Source organism: Eubalaena glacialis, chromosome 2, assembly GCF_028564815.1.
Source record: "Eubalaena glacialis isolate mEubGla1 chromosome 2, mEubGla1.1.hap2.+ XY, whole genome shotgun sequence".
NCBI lineage: Eukaryota > Metazoa > Chordata > Mammalia > Artiodactyla > Balaenidae > Eubalaena > Eubalaena glacialis.
In genome coordinates, this window is record NC_083717.1 from 70,417,791 (window position 1) to 70,435,923 (window position 18,133).

At 41.3% G+C, this 18,133-nt stretch overlaps 1 protein-coding gene across 10 annotated transcripts in view; it reads left to right on the plus strand.

Moving 5' to 3' along the window:
* Positions 1-6,823: 6,823 nt before the first annotated feature.
* Positions 6,824-18,133, plus strand: part of INTS14 (integrator complex subunit 14) — a 39,242-nt gene continuing 27,932 nt past the window's right edge. For 6 of the 10 annotated variants that reach the window (XR_009699381.1, XM_061180179.1, XM_061180176.1 and 3 more), the window contains exons 1-6: positions 6,824-7,151; positions 11,189-11,472; positions 12,745-12,852; positions 16,047-16,202; positions 17,416-17,534; positions 17,976-18,118. Coding sequence is in view for 9 of the 10 variants with exons in the window: in XM_061180179.1 (XP_061036162.1) it covers positions 11,251-11,472; positions 12,745-12,852; positions 16,047-16,202; positions 17,416-17,534; positions 17,976-18,118 (748 nt within the window). In the remaining variant the exon portion in view is untranslated. The remainder of the gene's footprint in view (positions 7,152-11,188; positions 11,473-12,744; positions 12,853-16,046; positions 16,203-17,415; positions 17,535-17,975; positions 18,119-18,133) is intronic. The other 4 variants (XM_061180184.1, XM_061180185.1, XM_061180180.1 and 1 more) reach the window with 4 other exon arrangements.

An 18,133-nucleotide genomic window follows, 5' to 3' on the forward strand; every position in this document is an offset into this window, starting at 1 on the left:
CCCGTGCTCCGCAACGAGAAGCCACCGCAATGAGAAGCCCGTGCACCACAACAAAGAGTAGCCCCCGCTCGCCATAACTAGAGAAATCCCCGCGCACAGCAAGAAAGACCCAATGCAGCCATAAATAAACAAATAAATAAATAACTCTGTGCCTCTGTTTAAAAATTAATTAATTAATTAATTAATATATTTGTTGATGGACTGAAGATGTACATCCCAGTGAGGAGATGCTCAGAGATGGAGCACCTGAGCTACACATGTGTGGGGTGGGGAGATGCCCACTCATAAAGGCTCACGGCCTTTCAGAGATCAAACTGCTGGAGAAAGACCAGCACCACCAAGGAGGGGAAGCTGATCTGCTTTTTCTACAAAGTTGTCTTATTTTATCCTCTCCCTGGAACAGTGTGGCAGGACAGGTGAGGTAAATCTAGCTGTGACCCTCACAATAATATCGGGGGCTGAGGAAGGCGGGGCTTTGGGGCTGGGCAGGACGGCAGGTAGGCCTTTCCTCTCCCACCCTCTGCAGCTCAAGGCCTTTCCCATGGTTCTATTAGAACAGGAGGGAGAAGGAATTAGGCTTTGCACCTGACACTGAGGGTTTGTGGCTGAGGCTGGTTTATTTCTGGGCCTACCTCAGGAGTTGATATCAACTCTACAGTTGCATGGTAGAATTAGACAAGATTTGACAGGGGGTGCAATTAGACAAGATTTGACAGGGGGTGCAAAATCCAGGGCCTGGGTGGATAAAATTAAGCTAAATCAGCTCTATTCAAAGTCAGCAGAGAGTAATGAGGGCTGTGTCTGGACAGAGAATGAATGACCCATCAATAAGCATTCCAATGTAAAACAGTTTAAAAATATTAAAGGCAAACAAAATGGGGCTGGGGCTGAATTTGACCTACTAGTACTTTGCAACCTCTAATAAAGTAACAAGTCTGACCATGAGCAAGTCTCCAAAGGTCTCTCATTCTCAGGTTCCTCATTTATAAAACCAAGAAAGACGAACTTCCTCATGGGGTTGCTCTAAGAGGTACAGTGAGAACTTGTGGGGAAGCACTTGGATCTGTCAGATTCTGAACTGTGTCACAGTTCAAGACCGTCTGTTTATATTGTTTTAATTGTTTATATTATATCATTTATAGGATTTCTTTTAAACGACTGTGCAGTTGTCACTGGTGGAAATGAACAAAATAAGCCCCCAAACATCCCATGACATTTCATCTCTCCAAGCCAGTGGCTGGAGCCATACCTGAAGCAGGGAGTTGCAGGGGGTGACACTTCAGGTTGGTAAGCAGTTCAGAGACAGGGTTTTGGCTGCACAGTCAGGTACCCATCCCGAGGGGCCTGGGGTCTAGAGGAGAGATCAGACAGGCTCTATCAGAGGGCTTCCGTGTGGCCATGCAGGAATCCACACAGTACCAGTACAATTAACAACTCCTCTCTAAGTGAGTGTGAAACAGCCCACTGAGTAAAACTCACCCTGTCAAATCTGATTTTACAAAGGAATGTCAACTGAAGCAATAGTGAGGGGTATTTTTGGCTTATCAATTGAAAAAGACTAAAAAATTTAATATCTAGTGCTGGTGAAGACACTGGGGATAGAGGGTAAATCTGATACAGCAGCACAAGTGACGCTGTTAAACTGTAAGTGAGATCATGGCTCTCTATATTCCAAACTTTCCAGCGGCTTCTCACCTCAGAGGAAAAGCTCCAATGATGGTCTGCCAGCATCGCCTGTAAGGCAAAAACTGAAATCTATCTAAACATTGATGGAAAACTGGTAACATAAATGATATCACATCTTTCCAATAGTCAATTACATAGCAATTAAAAGGAATGAATATACACACTCACACACGCATAGGTAGAAACAACTTTGCAAAGACTACGTAAGAATAGCTGTACTTTTGTCACCAGTAGATATAGACTGAATAGAACCAACCAAACAAAAAAGACCTGGTACTTCATCTCTCAAACCCAGCGGCTGGAACCATACTTGAGGCAAGGAGATATATATGGTTACTTCTAGGAAAAAAACACTAATTTCTCACTTCATGTACTTTGAAACTGTTTGAATTTTTCCCATATAAATGAATTACTTTTATAACTTTTTTAAAACTAGTTTTGTTTTGCTTTATCTGCTTTTTCATTGAAATATACTACCAAAGTTTTAAGAGGGTGAGGAGTGAGCCTGGCAAGACAGATGCAGGCCCAGATCATGAGAGGCCTTTAAAAATTTAGAGTTTATAACATTTTTCAAAGGAGAGGGGGTCCTAAATAAAAAAGTTCAGTTCTACTTTCTTAGACAAATGTAGTACCCACCAAATTTTCTCTGTTTTCTCCCTTTGACCTTTCTTCTAATAACCTCTCTTCCTTCCCTCCTATCTTCTTTCCACAAATGCATATCGAGTGTCACGTGCCAGACCCTGAGGATCCAGTGGTGGATAAGATTCACCCTTATTTACAGAGCAGAGATGAAGTTAATTGAAACTGGAATTGTACAAAATCGCTTCTTTGTTCAATGAGTCTTTCCATTATTTTAGACTGGGGAAGCTCTGTGGTTTTCTCAAATGCTGTGGAAAAGACTGAAGGAGGATTGAGAGGGAGGTCAGAGTTTCTTCATCAAATACGTTGCAAATGAAGAAAGACATGGAGGAATAAACCTATAGATTAAGAGACTTCAGAGATATATCAAGAGATTGCAATGATACTTATGAGACAACTGGATATCTGAAAGCTGACTCGGTATTTGATGATATTCGGGATTTATCGTTATTTTAAATGTGACAATGGTAGTGTAATTGTTGTGGGTTTAAGTCTCTCTCTGTCAAGAGAATGAGAAGACAAGTCGGACTGGGAGAAAATATTTGCAAAATACATGTCTGATTAGGGACTGTTATCCAAAATATACAAACAACACTTAAAACTCAACAAGGGGGACTTCCCTGGTGGTCCAGTAGTTAAGAATCCACCTTCCACTGCAGGGGGCGTGGGTTCTATCCCTGGTCAGGGAACTAAGATCCCACATGCAGCCAAAAAATCAATCAATCAATTAATCAATCAATAAAAGATGTTTAAAAAAAAAAACTTAACAAGAAGAAAACAAACAACCTGATTAAATAATGGGCAAAAGACCTGAACAGACACTTTACCAAAGAAGATATACAGATGGCATGTAAGCATATGAAAAGATGTTCAACATCATGTATCACTAGGGAACTGCAAATTAAAACAACAATGAGATACCACTATACAGCTATTACAATAGTGAAAATCCAGAACACTGACAACATCAAATGCTGGTGAGAATGTAGAGCATCAGGAACTCTCATTCACTGCTGCTGGGAATATATAATGGTACAACCACTTTGAAAGACAGTTTGGCGGTTTCCTACAAAACTAAACATATGCTTACCATACAAGCCAGCAATCTCTCTCCATGGTATTTATTCAATTGAGTTGAAAAACCTATGCTTATACAAAGCCATGCACAAGGATGTTTATAGCAGCCTTACTGTTAACTGCCAAAACTTGGAAGCAACCAAGATATTCTTCAGCAAACTGTGGTACTTCCAAACAGTGGAATATTATATAGCACTAAAAAGAAATGAGCTATCAAGCCATGAACAGACATAAAGGAAACCTAAATGCATATTACTAAGCAAAAGAAGCCAATCTGAAAAGACTACTTACTGTATGATTCTAACTATATGACCTTCTGGAAAGGGCAAACCATGAAGACAGTAAAAGATCAGTGGTTCCTGGGAGTCATGGGAGAGGGAGGGATAAAAAGAGCACAAAGGATTTTTAGAGCAGTGAAAACTACTCTGTATGATACTAATGGTAGATACATGTCACTATACATCCGTCAAAACCCATAGAATGCACAACACCAAGAGTGAACCCTATCATAAACTATGGACTTTGGGTGATAATGATGTGTCAATGTAGGTTCATAGAGTATAACAAATGTATCACTCTGGTGCTGGGATGTTGATAGTGGAGGAGGCTGTGTGTGTGCGGACAGAGTATTTGGGAACTCTCTGTACTTTCCACTCCACTTTGCTGTTAACCTAAAAGTGCTCTAAAAATAAAGTTTATTAATTTAAAAAATCCTTCTCTTTTAGAGATACATAATGAAATACTTATGGACAAGATGTTATGCTATCTGTGACCTGTATCAAAACAATATGTTGGGGAGAAGTGGGTAGGGGTATAAATGGAACAAGACTGAGAATTGAGTTGACAGTAGAAATAGGGTGAAGGGTACATGGGGATTTATTATGCTATTCCCCTATCTTTGTTTATGTTTGAAAATCTTCAATAATAAAAAATTTTAAGAAGACAAAAGGGTCATATCTACAATTTCTTTGGACTTCCACTTTGGTGAAAATAGAGGAATGGGGTAGGATGATGAGGGAAAGAAGATAGCCTGGAGCTTGGAAGTATGGTTTGGAAGTAGACACGGTCCAGACTAGAGGAGGCAGGAAGGAAGACATAGGGCAAAGGACAGCACAGGAGATGGAAAGGGAGGGAAGAACAGAAAAGGAATGTGGGCTCACCGCCTTCCCCTAACCTCTCTCTTCCCCTTTTCCTCACTCACTCACTCCTTACCCTTCCTCTCTGTAGGTGAGGAAGGAAATCATCTTGGGAACTTAACAGTGAAGATTCCAGGCACCAACCCATGAAATTCCAATTCAGTCAGCATGGCCTGGGAATCTACATTTTCAACACGTGCTGTTGGAGAACTGGATGGGTATATGAACCTCCCTTGAACCCCAGTACCTGGCTTCTGTGAGCAGCTTGCTATTTCTGTCACTAACCTTTACTCTGCCAGACTGGAGACCAAATCACTCTGCCTTTCAAAGCCTCTGTGACAGCTGTCCACTGTTTCAAAGCAGGAAAAAATAAAGGGGATGATAGATTATGCAAAGGAGGTTGTTTACCGACTTCCTTTAATGTATGTGTGGAAACATGCAAATGCTAAGGGTCTCTTGACTGGGAAAAAGCAATTTATTAGCCAGCTATGGCTTGAAAGACCTCTCCTTTAAGACCTTCTAACTCTTTGTGCTAATGTTCTCTGATTTTATATTCACTGAACAACCTTTTGATTTTTAATGGGATTCTACTAAGAATTAAAAAACAAAAACAAAAGCACCTACCAGTTGCCCTAAGTGATGTGGTCCTCTTGGTAGTCCTACCTTTTATCATCAGTTTTAATCGATTGCCTTTTGCTTCCCTGGTCTCCTGAAAGCCTGTATTCAGAAGAACTAGAAGATGTGATCACCCATCAGCAAACTAATAAACTTAATCTTTAGGACTGGGTAAGGTAATGAATCAGTCCATGGAGCTGAGCTGGAACTACCAGGAGAACAGTGACCACAGGGCTAAGTCATCAGCACATTAGGGGTAGCTCGAAAACTCCCTTGCCCACACGTTCTTGGCCACATCCCTCCCACTAAGGAAAGAATTAGAAACTACAACGAAGTAATCAGGATGCAGCCTTACTTACCTAGATTCCAGTGCCTGCTCAAGCATAACAGGGTCTTGAGATGGTGAAACCAGCCAAGTTGGGGAGAGACGTTCTGAAGCAAATAGGGCAGTCTGCCTGCCCCTGGGCCCTGATGCTGACAGGGACATTCCCATGGAGTGATGCACCTTCCTCTGCCACCTCTGATATAAGGAGGGGACAGGAAAGAACTACAAGCAACTGAAGCCCACACTCTCCCACAGAACAAGCTGTGAAAAGTCAGACAGACTCAGTTGTTCGGTTCAAAGCATCCTCCCTCCTTGACCCACCTCCTACCTCGCCCCCTCCCACCAACCAAAAGAAAAGGAGGCAAAGGCCTAAAGCCTTCTAGAGGCCTTTCTGTTCCCACTTGTAACCTATGTGGTACAGCATTGTTTTTTGAACCATAACTACCCAGGGGCCTGCTGGCATCCATTCAGGCCTACCTCTAGCTGGCATTTGCTAGCTCTCTAAGAGGTTAGAAAGAAAGTCACTCCTTGTCCCCTCAAGGACCTCGCTGAGGCACAGGCTGCTATGGGGACACCAAGTGGCGAGAGGTGAGGTACGCGAGGGTCCATGATGACTCACAGGAAAGCCTAAGTGCAAATCCCTCAGCAGCGCACCTTGGCCAAGGCAGGGGAACTGACTGAACCCTCCCTCTACTTCCCTCAAAGGGGTCGGGGATAAAGTGAGCATCCGGGCTGAGGAGACCAAGAGGGAAAGTCTTGACGTGGAAACTGGCTCACGTCAGCTACGAAAAATACACAGCGTGCTCAGTATGAGCACTTCTCAGGCAGGAATTACAATTTAAAAAGAGTTGGAAGAGGATTCTGTCAAATAGTTCAGAGGATATGAGTAAGGGGTCTGAAGAGGGACGGGGAAGAGGGGCAAATATCAGTGAGGGTCAGGCTGGTGCACCAACGAGCCCAAGTGAGTGAGGAGACGAGTGTGAATTGGTCACGGGGTTACCCAGACAGGTGAGGCCCACGGGCCAACGAGAGGCAGGTGGGCAGGAGGCCAGAAACAAATACGGAAGAGCCCGAAAACGGGGAGGGAGCGAAGAGGCGAACACAGCCCGGGCCCGGCGCAGTTGGGGACTATGTGGGGAGTGGGGTCCTGGCGGCGGTCGCGGACAAAACGCTGCGAAGAGAAGCACTGACGAAGACGCACCGGGCAGCTCCTCTTCTGAGTCAACGCCCCGCCCACGACGTCCTTAAAGCCCCGCCCCAAGCGCCTCGCGCACCCCCGGCGCCGAGTTCCGTTTCGTCGCGCGGCTGTATACTTCCGGCTGCGGCGCGTAGACGGAAAGGTTTTGGTGACGGACTGTGCCGGTGAAGGGCGTGGGGTGAGTGGAGGAGGCTGGAGACCGTAGGCTGTCTTGGATTGCTTGTTGGAGCTGCAGGAGAAGGGGTCGGTGGCGGGGAACAACGCGGTGCCGACGCCCGGCCTTTCCGCCGCCGAGGTGGCCGCCCCGCGCCGTCTCTGCGGCGCCAGTTCCGGGGCACTGCCTTCGGCCTCCCTTCGCTCTGCCGCGCCAGAGCTCCGCACGAGCACCACGATGTCGGCCCCCTGCCCAGGCCCCCTTCGCCTCCTCTTCCCATAAGAGACTTCCAGATCTCAAAGATTTTTGACTGATTTTAAGGTAAAAATACATCCCCAGGCAGACGCGATCCAAATGCAGGAGTTCTGTATTTACAGGTTGGCACTTTAGAGGTGAAGTTGTAACTGAGAACGGTGGAGGGGACTCATCCGGGCAAGAGATGTGAGGCCAACAGACAAACTTAAGAGTAGGTTAGCGGATTCCTAGAAATTCGAGTGGAATCACGCTTTAAGAGCGATACTCCTCAGAATCAGTTCTTTATGAACGAGCTAATTGTCTCCTGGGAAGAATTATAAATGTGTAGCTGATGGAGATGACCAAATCAAGGGGCTAAGGGCTATTCTCAGGAGTAGACTGTTCTTGAGAAAAGAAGACCACTAGTTGTCTTAAGCATTGTATGTAAGCTGTACTTACGAGAAAGCTCTGGGGGTTGGGTGGAGGACCTTAGGGTAAGAATCAACCCAAGAGAGAAGTAACATGGTGTTTTCACAAAATTGCTGGACTGTGTGGGCAGGGATTTTTTTTTTTTTAATCAGGCCTAGGCTACTTGAGTGAACCATACTTCAAGAACATCCATCCATCTTTTACTTCTGTGCTGACAACCTGAGTTCTAAATTGGTTTCCCATGACTTTGCCATTGTTAGGGGGGTGTGTTTGGAGGTAGACACAAATGCATCAGTCTGAAGAAAGAGCCAGCTCCGTAAGTGTCTTGCCAGAATGCAAGCCTGCCAGCTATGGTCACCCATTCCAGTGTTACAGCAGATTTCATGAGCTGGAAATGCTTTCTTATATATGATCTAAATCTGTGTATCCTGATTCTCATTCTCCTAAGAGATGAGGCCAGTACTCCGCATCCCCAGCTTTCAGTAACGTAAAGACCTCTGTGCCTGAATGGGAATACCATAGGAGCTGGATAAAGTCTATATGTGGGCAGAGGTGTAGGAGTTCCTGATATCTCTGCTTGAACGAGGAGAGGAGGAAGTGTGTTTCTGGTGTCCAGAGTTAAAATTTGTAATGTGTTTTGCCAAAAAATTAATGTTACATCTGGTGCTGAGAGGTAGTTTACTAGTCATTATCAAGTATTTGTCAAGTACATACTGTGTGCCCACTGCTGTGATAGGTTCTGAGGAGACATTGGTGGGCAAAATCTCACACTGTCCCTGCTCTTGTTGAGTTTATGGTTTAATGTAGTGTAGTTGAACCAGTATTGCACAGGACCTCACTTCTTGAACAACACAGCGGAGACCCAGAAAGGGTCTGGAAAGACTGAGTAGATGAAATAGCACCAAGTTGATAACGCCTAAGCTCATGCACTTGACAGCAGAAGAAACTCACAGGCTCTCAGAGCCTGTTAACTTTGACTTCGGACACAGTTTTAGCAAGCTGGATTACCTGGCTTTCCAGCTCATAGTAGCCAAGAAGCAGCAAATCGGAAAGAGGGAGGATGATTACAGAGAAAAGTGGAATGCAAAATGATGGTCCAAAAATTAGTTATAAAGAGGAGGCACCAAAACAGAACACAACAGCCTGGATCCCTTGAGTACAAGGCAGTGTTTCTGGGTATGTTCTATATAATACTTGTTCCATGGCACCAACTAATGATCAGAGAAGGGTTAAATGGGAAACACAGAGTTAACAAATTAAACTGGATTCTTTGCTGTAGAGCTTCTCAGTGTCTTTAATAAGACCTGAGCTCATCTTTCTTGGAGCATCCCTCCAGGACAGTGTTCTGCAGCACACACTTGGGAGAATGCTGGTATAAATTAAAACATGAGGGCAGCAGCGTGCTGGGCAGTATTGGTGTTCAGAGTTGTGATGCTAAGTCAGAGTGAATTACGTTTAACATGCTGTGCTTAATGAGGCGCAGAATAAGGATGCACATTTTAGGTTTTTTTTTAATAAATTTATTTATTTTTGGCTGCATTGGGTCTTCGTTGCTGTGCGCGGGCTTTTCTCTGGTTGCGGAGAGTGCGGCCACTGGTTGCGGTGCACAGGCTTCTCATTCCGGTGGCTTCTCTTGTTGCGGAGCACGGGCTCTAGGTGCGCGGGCTTCAGTAGTTGTGGCACACGGGCTCAGTAGCTGTGGCTCACGAGCTCTAGAGCACAGGCTCAGTAGTTGTGGTGCACGGGCTTAGTTGCTCCGCGGCATGTGGGATCTTCCCAGACCAGGGCTCGAACCCGTGTCCCCTGCATTGGCAGGCGGATTCTTAACCACTGCGCCACCAGGGAATCCCACATTTTAGTTTTTTCTATCAAAATGGTTAAACATTTTGGAAAGGAGTCTGGAAGAGTAATTTATATATCTCCTTTAGTCTTTATTGATGTTGGATACATGAGGCATTTGTATTTGAAAGGCCATTATGTGGTAAAAAGGCTTTTCCTACTTGACATGAGTCCCTGATCCCCATTTATAACATTGTTTCCGTGAGGCAATATGCTCAGAGTTCCCAACAGCCTACTTACAAATGGAATTTTAGAATAGCACACGTTTGCAGTTGGACACTGTACTAAAACAAGCCCTCTGACCACTGTTAAGTGTTTTGAAGTAAGTTCCAAAAAAGAAATTAGTGAACATTAAATTTCTAACTTGTTTATGTCCATCCTGAGTGTTCTCTAGTTGTATATATGCAGAATTGTATATATGCAATATATGCAGTATGATTTTTATGAAGTTGTAATCGGTGTATACATACAGACCTGTGACCTGCTTTTCTCAGTTACTAATGTCTATATAAATATTTCTGATATCTGTATATGTATCATTTATTTGTAGCTATATGATATTTCATTGTGTGAGTAGACTATAGTTTGCTTAATAATAGAGTAGCAGTAGCAAGAGCAGATCTGTTTATCTGGGAACTTTTTTCTTTATTTTTGAGCACAGAAATGTTTTCTTCATGCTAATTCTCAATCCATAATTTTAAAAAGCTCTTTGTTTTCTCCATTTCTTCTACATTTTGACTTTTATACAGTTTCAAGAGATAATGCCAGCTGTCGTACATATTCTTTAATTTTGTTCTTTTCCTTCATAGTTAAAGAGCTGTTGCCTCATTTATCTGCAGTGAGTGCTACTGAGGCTAGCAGTTTGTTGTTTTTGTCATGCTTAATGATTTCCAGCTTTGTCTAATTTGGACTATGACTTTACTAGGCTTTTCTTTTTTAAAAAATTTATTTATTTTATTATTTTATTTTATTTTATTTATTTATTTATTGTTTTTGGCTGTGTTAGGTCTTTGTTGCTGCACGCGGGCTTTTCTCTCGTTTCGGCGAGTGGGAGCTACTCTTCGTTGCAGTGCACGGGCTTCTCATTGCGGTGGCTTCTCTTGTTGAGGAGCACGGGCTCTAGGCTCATGGGCTTCAGTAGTAGTGGCACCTCAGTATCTGTGGCTCGTGGGCTCTAGAGCGCAAACTCAGTAGTTGTGGCGCACGGGCTTAGTTGCTCCGTGGCATCTGGGATCTTCCCGGACCAGGGCTCGAACCTGTGTCCCCTGCATTGGCAGGCAGATTCGTAGCCACTCACTGTGCCACCAGGCAAGCCCGACTTTTTGTTTTTATATTTTGCGTTCATTTTAATATTTTTAAAAAGGACATCAAGCAACAAGATAATTCAGCAAACACTTGCCCAAATACTGCTGTATTGAGTAAGATAGTGAAGGTGCCCAAAAAGAATGGTTGATTGTCAAAAAGCACCACCATAAGACAACTAGAAATGTTCTTTAGTAAATTAAGTGTCAGAGAGGTGAAGTAGGAGTGTTTGTTATATTAAGTTGTGTAAGATTTGGAAGTATTCAACTGAAGGGCTCCCTGAATTTAATATTTTGTTTTATTTTGTTTTTACTAGAAACATTTAAGATGGTCCTTGATTTATGGCCATTTAGTGGGTGATTCTAGGAGTGGTCCTCACAGTGAACTAAGCTGCTTGCTTCCCTCCCACTGAATTCCCTGCAGATTTGTCCTCACCTCAACTTAAATGGGGTTTGCCTTCACTTAATTCTGGAAAGTTAGGTTAAAATTATGATTACAAAAATACTTTTTTCTCTCCATGACATGCAAGACCTAATCATATTTATTTTCTACAGCATTTCTCTATCTATAGCTATCTGTTTACATTCTGACTGGGAACATTGGGATCACTTTCATCATGCCTACAGTGGTGGTAATGGACGTATCCCTTTCCATGACCCGACCTGTGTCTATCGAGGGGTCCGAAGAATATCAGCGCAAGCACCTGGCAGCCCATGGTTTGACAATGCTGTTTGAACACATGGCCACAAATTACAAGCTTGAGTTTACAGCTCTGGTGGTTTTTTCATCACTCTGGGAATTGATGGTTCCCTTCACAAGAGATTATAACACCCTACAGGTACAAAAAGGAATGAGTTATTGTATGTACAGGGCCCAAATTTATAGGAAGGAAAACAGTATTATCATATTGCACTGAATATTTAGAACTGGAATTATTTAAAGATAAGTCTATGGGTATAATACCTGAGTATAACTGTAAAACAAGGATTCATAACCAGTAGGCCTTCTGCCTTTGGTAGAGCTATGAGTTAGAGCTGTGAGTTGTTGCTGCAGCCTCCTCTCTTGGTTTTCTGGAATTCTCTGTGGGAGGGGAGCATCTCAGGATGTAGTGCCCTGTCCCCTAAAGTTCAGGATCTTTAGGTTCAACACTTTACTCTTTTCTACTTTTCTATAAAACTTGAGATGAAAAACAGTCCTTCCAGGGACTTCCCTGGTGGCTCAGTGATTAAGAATCCACCTGCCAACGCAAGGGACACGGGTTTGAGCCCTGGTCCGAGAAGATCCCACATACCGCAGAGCAACTAAGCCCATGGGCCACAGCTACTGAGCCCATGCACCTAGAGCCTGTGCTATGCAATAAGAGAAGCCACTGCAAGGGGAAGCCCACGCACCACAATGAAGAGTAGCCACCGCTTGCTGCAACTAGAGAAAGCCTGTGCACAGCAACGAAGACCCAACGCAGCCAAAAATAAATAAATAAAAATTTTTTAAAATAAAGAAAATAAAAATAGGTTAATTATCTGTACCTTATAGCAGGGGTCCCCAACCCACCCCCCAGCCACACAGCAGGAGGTGAGTAGCGGGCAGCCAGCAAAGCTTCATCTGCCGCTCCCCATCGCTCACATCACCGCCTTAACCATCCCCTGCCCCGCCCCACCCACCCCTCGTCTGTGGAAAAATTGTCTTCCACAAAACTGGTCCCTGGTGCCAAAAAGGTTGGGGACCGCTGCGTTATAGGATGTTGTCATGATTAAATGCATGTAAAATGCCTAGAATGATGATAGTATACAGTAAATTTCGTCATTATTTTTGTGATGTCTTTAAACGTTTTTCATTTTAATTATGTCTTTCAAGGTCCACTTAATAAAATACGAACTTGATGGACAATTCACTCTCACCTGATGAGAAAACAGAATAAAGGGAAGCTCTTTTAATCATCCTTTATAGTTGAGGAAATCTGTTTTACCATTTTTCTTTAAGAACGTATGCTTTGGGCTCTCAGAAACACAAGGTCCCCTGTGTAACATTCATGCTTTGAACAGTTTATGTTTTTTTCTGGTAAATTAAAACAGTAAAGAATAATGAGCAATTTTATCTTTCATTCAATCAGGAAGCACTAAGTAATATGGATGATTATGATAAAACCTGCTTGGAGTCTGCATTAGTTGGTGTTTGCAATATCGTTCAGCAAGAATGGGGTGGTGCAATTCCTTGTCAGGTAATGATCAATTCTTTTTCTTTGCCCTAAGTTAAAAACATTAACCACTGAGGTGCTTCAATTTTGTTCAGGCTCTGACACAGCATACATTGTAATTTCTACAAACTATGTTATACGCTTTTGGTATCTTTTTAAAAGAAGGCACGAAATCAACACTAATATACTCAGAAAGCAGCACAAATATGCCTTAAGGAAAGCATCCTCCTAGTAAATTGACTTACTGCAAACTAGCATTGTTTGTATAAAACACAAAGGGCTCACAGTGGAATTTTAGAACACCCCCTAGAAGGGGCGATTATAATTTTGAGTGATATAATTGTAAACATCAGTACAATATAGTCTGTCTTCATTATTCCAGTGTAGCATTTATTCAGCAAACTTTTAACCTTCTCAACTACCTGGGTTGTCTAAAAAGTGAGGTGTATGTCATAAAATCTGTTGCCCTTTCCTTAAGAGTCCATAATAGGTCCACATATAGCATCCAATCAGAGCAGAGTTGTAGCAATTGGAAGTTTGCTATAAACAGGTGCTTTGAGAAGTGGTAGCATATTTTAAAGGAGAAAACAGAAAAGTTGCTAAAAGGAAAATCATAATAGTCTACAACAGGAATCAGCAAACTTTTTCCGTATTTTAGGCTTTGCAGGTGTCTGTGGCAACTCCTCAGCTCTGTTGTCATAGCACGAAAGCAGTCATAGATAATAAGTAAATAAATGGGCATGGCTCTGTTCCAGTAAAACTTTATTTACAGAAACAGGCAGTGGGCCATAGTATATGATTTTTTATTATAGGGTCAAATACGGGATTCCTCAGTAGTGTCAGTAGCATCACCGATATTTGTTTTTTAAATAAATATAAGATTGTGGCTGCCTTGGGGTGAGGAAAGGTTAGGGGCTGACCCAAATAAAACATGAGGGAATATGAGAAGTGATGGAACTGGTCTGTATCTTGATAGTAGAAGTGGTTACATCACTGAATGCATTTGTCGGAACTCATAGAACTAACTATATACTAAAAAGGGTGAATTTTATTGCGTATGAATTATATCTCAATAAACCCAGCTTTTTTTTTTTTAAGCTTTTTTGTTTTTTCTTACTGTTTTTTCTTACTCAGGTAGTTGAGTTGTTTTATACAGTATGAACTCATGGGTTAGTGAAGACCCTGAGCTACTACTAAAAGGTTAAAAATCAGATCACTTTAGTGGACACTTGCTTAAAAAGCCAAGTAAATACCTTTTGATCAATTTCCTTTCAGAAATAAAAACCTTTGGCACCTTGCTTCATAAACATTATTTATTTGGTAAAACCATGCATACAGACTGTCTAATTTCCTAGCAATATAATGAATAAGTGAAGTTTTGTTGTCAGTATCTTCTGAACTGGAAGCTAGCACAGTTTCATTTGCTACTTCTTCAGTGGTTTTAGAGAAGAAACTCAGAAAACACGTAAGAGCCAGACCTTGTGCACCATGCAGACTTCTGCCTTTTAATATTTTTTTCTTCCTTTGCAAAAAGGAGGAATCTGAATTTGAGATATACTGTACCCTGAGGGGAAGGAGCTGGGTCTGGATCCACTTAGACTTGCTTGGTGAGTTTTGGGGTGAACCAGGTCCAAAACACGGTGGACGTTATTAGTGATTGTTTTTGTAATCAGTTACTATCAAACGGATTTGTTTTAATGTGGAATATTTTTAACCAAGTTTTTAAAGAACTGGACTATGTTTTCATTATCTGAGTAAAGTCTGTCTCATTTTGACATTACAAGAAATATTTCATTATCACACAGCATCTGAAAAAGCTAGTGGCAGAAGTAAATCATTATGTAGCAATTGTTGGTACCTAGAAGAGGGATTTGCCTTGACTCTCTTCCTAAGAGATGACATCTCTCCAAGGGACCTCTATTAAGCATTCTTGGGCTTTAGAAGTAAGTGCCAGTCTTGGCACTTCACATGGTGCAACCACCTAATACTGCCTTACTGGTCTGTTATTGTCAAGGTACTAGGCTAGGCAAGGGAGAGCAAAAACAATCCTCCCCTGGATTGCTTGGGAAGTCCACCCAGGACTTCCCAAGGATTGCTTTAAACGGTGAGGAAAAGGAAAATGATTTGTAACTAATGTCTATTGTTGGTATGTTTTGAAGGCTTTTAAAAATTATAGGTTGATTAAGAATGCATTTTAAAGGTCTTGTCCATGTCTGGTTAAATGGCTTTTATAAATACATATTTAATGCAGTTGTCATTTTAGTTGACCAGGGGTAGGTAAAGTTTGTCATCTTTGAAAATAAAGTGTCAAGGTTCAGTCTTCAGACTTCTGTGCTGGTACTTCCTAGGGACACAGGTAAAATAGGTCCTTATGCCATTTTTTTTCTTTTTTTCTTTTTTTTTTTTTTCCGCTGCTTCAGGTCTTAGTTGCAGCATGCGGGATCTTTTTGTTGCAGCACGCGGGCCTTTCTCTAGTTGTGGCGTTCGAGTTTTCTCTCTCTCTTTGTGATGCGCAGGCTCCAGGGCACGTGAGCTTAGTTGCCCCAGGGCATGTGGGATCTTAGTTCCCCAACCAGGAATCGAACCCGTGTCCCCTGCATTGGAAGGCAGATTCTTTACCGCTAAACCACCAGGGAAGTACCCCTTATGCCATTTTTGACACCAGTGTCTTAGGTGCCAACTCCTTCTCTAAGAGATAGGGTTCTAGTTTTAATACAATTAAGTAAGAATTGGTTATGAATAGTTTTGTCTTTTTTTTAAGTGTTCATAGGTAGGTGCTTTTTTTAAAGGTTTAATAAGATAAAATACAGTAAAATGCATAGATCTTAAGTATACAGTTTACTGAGTTTTCACAAATGTATATACCTATGTAACCACTCCTCTAGTTAAGATATAGAACATTTCCATTACCCTACAGAGTTTTCTCATGCCCCTTTCTACTCAGTATCACCCCACAACCCCTATTTGATTTATCTTAGTTTTGTTTTACGTGGTCTGAACTTAATATATATGTGTAAAATCGTATCAATACAATGTGTCTGTCATCTTTCACTTGACAAATGTTGTTGAGATTTATTCACATCTTTGCTTGTATTCCTGCAGAGGTACATTTTTCAGTGTAAATGCAATTAGGGAGAAATGAAAACATTGCCAAATGAGACTGCTTTAAATAAATATGTTATTTCATGTACAAAACTCCTCTCACTTTTTGCAAACAGGTTGTTCTGGTGACAGATGGCTGTCTTGGCATTGGTAGAGGGTCACTGCGGCACTCCCTAGCTACTCACAGCCAACGCAGTGAGAGCAACAGGTTCCCACTACCTTTTCCTTTCCCATCTAAGTTATACATCATGTGCATGGCAAATCTGGAGGAGGTAATGCTTTTTACTAAGTTTTTTTAGTTTGATTAGATACATTTTAGGACTCAAAAATGGAATATGTTTTTTAGTATATTCCATTAATATTGTATTACATATACAGGCATGTCTCGGAGATATTGCAGGTTCCATTCCAGACCACCACAATAAAGCAGGGATCACAATAAAGCAAGTCACATTAATTTCTTGTTTTCCCAGTGCATATAAAAGTTTTGTTTGTACTATACTGTTGTCTATTAAGAGTGCAATAGCATTGTCTAAAGAAAACAATGTACATACCTTATTTTAAAAATAGTTTATTGCCAAAGAATGCTAACCGTCATCTGAGCCTTCAACAAGTTGTAATCTTTCTGCTGGTGGAGGGTTTGAAATATTGCGAGAATTACCAAAATGTGACACAGAGACAAAGTGAGTAAATCCTGTTGGAAAAATTGTGCCAATAAAATTGCTTGACACAGGTTTGCCACAGACCTTTAATTTGTTTAAAAAAAGGCAATATCTGCGAAACTCAATAAATGAGGCATGCCTGTACTATAACATTGAACTCCATTGTTTCAACTGAGACTAATTACTGATTATATTTCAAAAGACTCTATGTCTCAAATGCTCTCTGAAAGTAGAGTGTTGCCACATCTCAGGAAACATAGCTGGAGTTGTTATCCATCCTACTTCCCACAAAGATTCTTCAGATGCTACAGAGTCAGAATGTTCTTTTTGGTGTTAGATGTTTCCTTCACTTAGGAATTCTTATGTCCATCACACCAGAAATGTTGACAGAAGTGTGCTTTGATTTTTTTGTTGTTGTTGTTAAGTAACATTACTCTGATGTATGTTTTATTAAACTCTATCTCCTGGTTTTCCCATTTATTTTGGAAAGTTATTTAACTTTTCTTCACCTCAGTTTTTCTATCTTTAAAATGTAGATAATGATGGTTCTTACCAAAAGATGTTAGAAACACTTGGAAGGGAAGGTGCTATGTGAATACCAACTGTGGTCACCTCTGAATCTTTGCAAAACTACTTGGAGTGAAATAGCTCTACTGGTATAATTTTATATAACATTCCTCTTTGGTAACCTTGAGTCAAAATTGTTAGTTATTTTCCTTCTCACATTGTTAAAAAAAATCATCTTCATTCTGTGACCTTAGTGTACTGATAACAATCTGGCATTTTATGCCACTTTAAAAGAGTCATCTGTTTTGCTTTGTAGCTTCAGAGCACTGATTCCTTGGATTGCCTTGAACGTCTTATAGATTTGAACAACGGTGAAGGGCAGATTTTTACTATTGATGGCCCCCTGTGCTTGAAAAATGTACAGTCTATGTTTGGGTGAGTATATACTTTGAGCATTTTTGCCTTCTTACAATCCAGCATTATAATTTGATGTCAGACAATAATATCTATTTTACTGTTTCTAATTGTGTCATTTCATTTTCCCCAAGTTGCACATTTTTCAGATAAAGTGATTGGTAGTAGTGATTTTTAAGTGTTGACTCCTTTTTAAATTAAGCATGACTAAATCTATAATGTCTATAGGTATTGGCTTCCTTACAATGACAGCAATTTCAAAGATTAACTTGCTTTTGGGCTTTTCAGAACTGAAATTTCCTCACCAAAAATATCAGATTTTGTTCTCTTTCACAAATGGTCAGATCATAGCTTTGGAATCAACTTGAAGGGAAAACAAACTTGACATCTTAAAAAGATTACTTGAAAAAAATTATACGTATCATATTACTCTTTCTGTAACAAATAATCATCATATTCTAGAAAACTGATAGATCTGGCATATACACCTTTCCATGCCGTTCTCAAGTGTGGCCACCTAACTGCTGATGTGCAAGTCTTCCCCAGGCCAGAACCTTTTGTTGTAGACGAGGAAATCGATCCTATCCCTAAAGTCATTAACACAGGTAACTTTTTTTTAT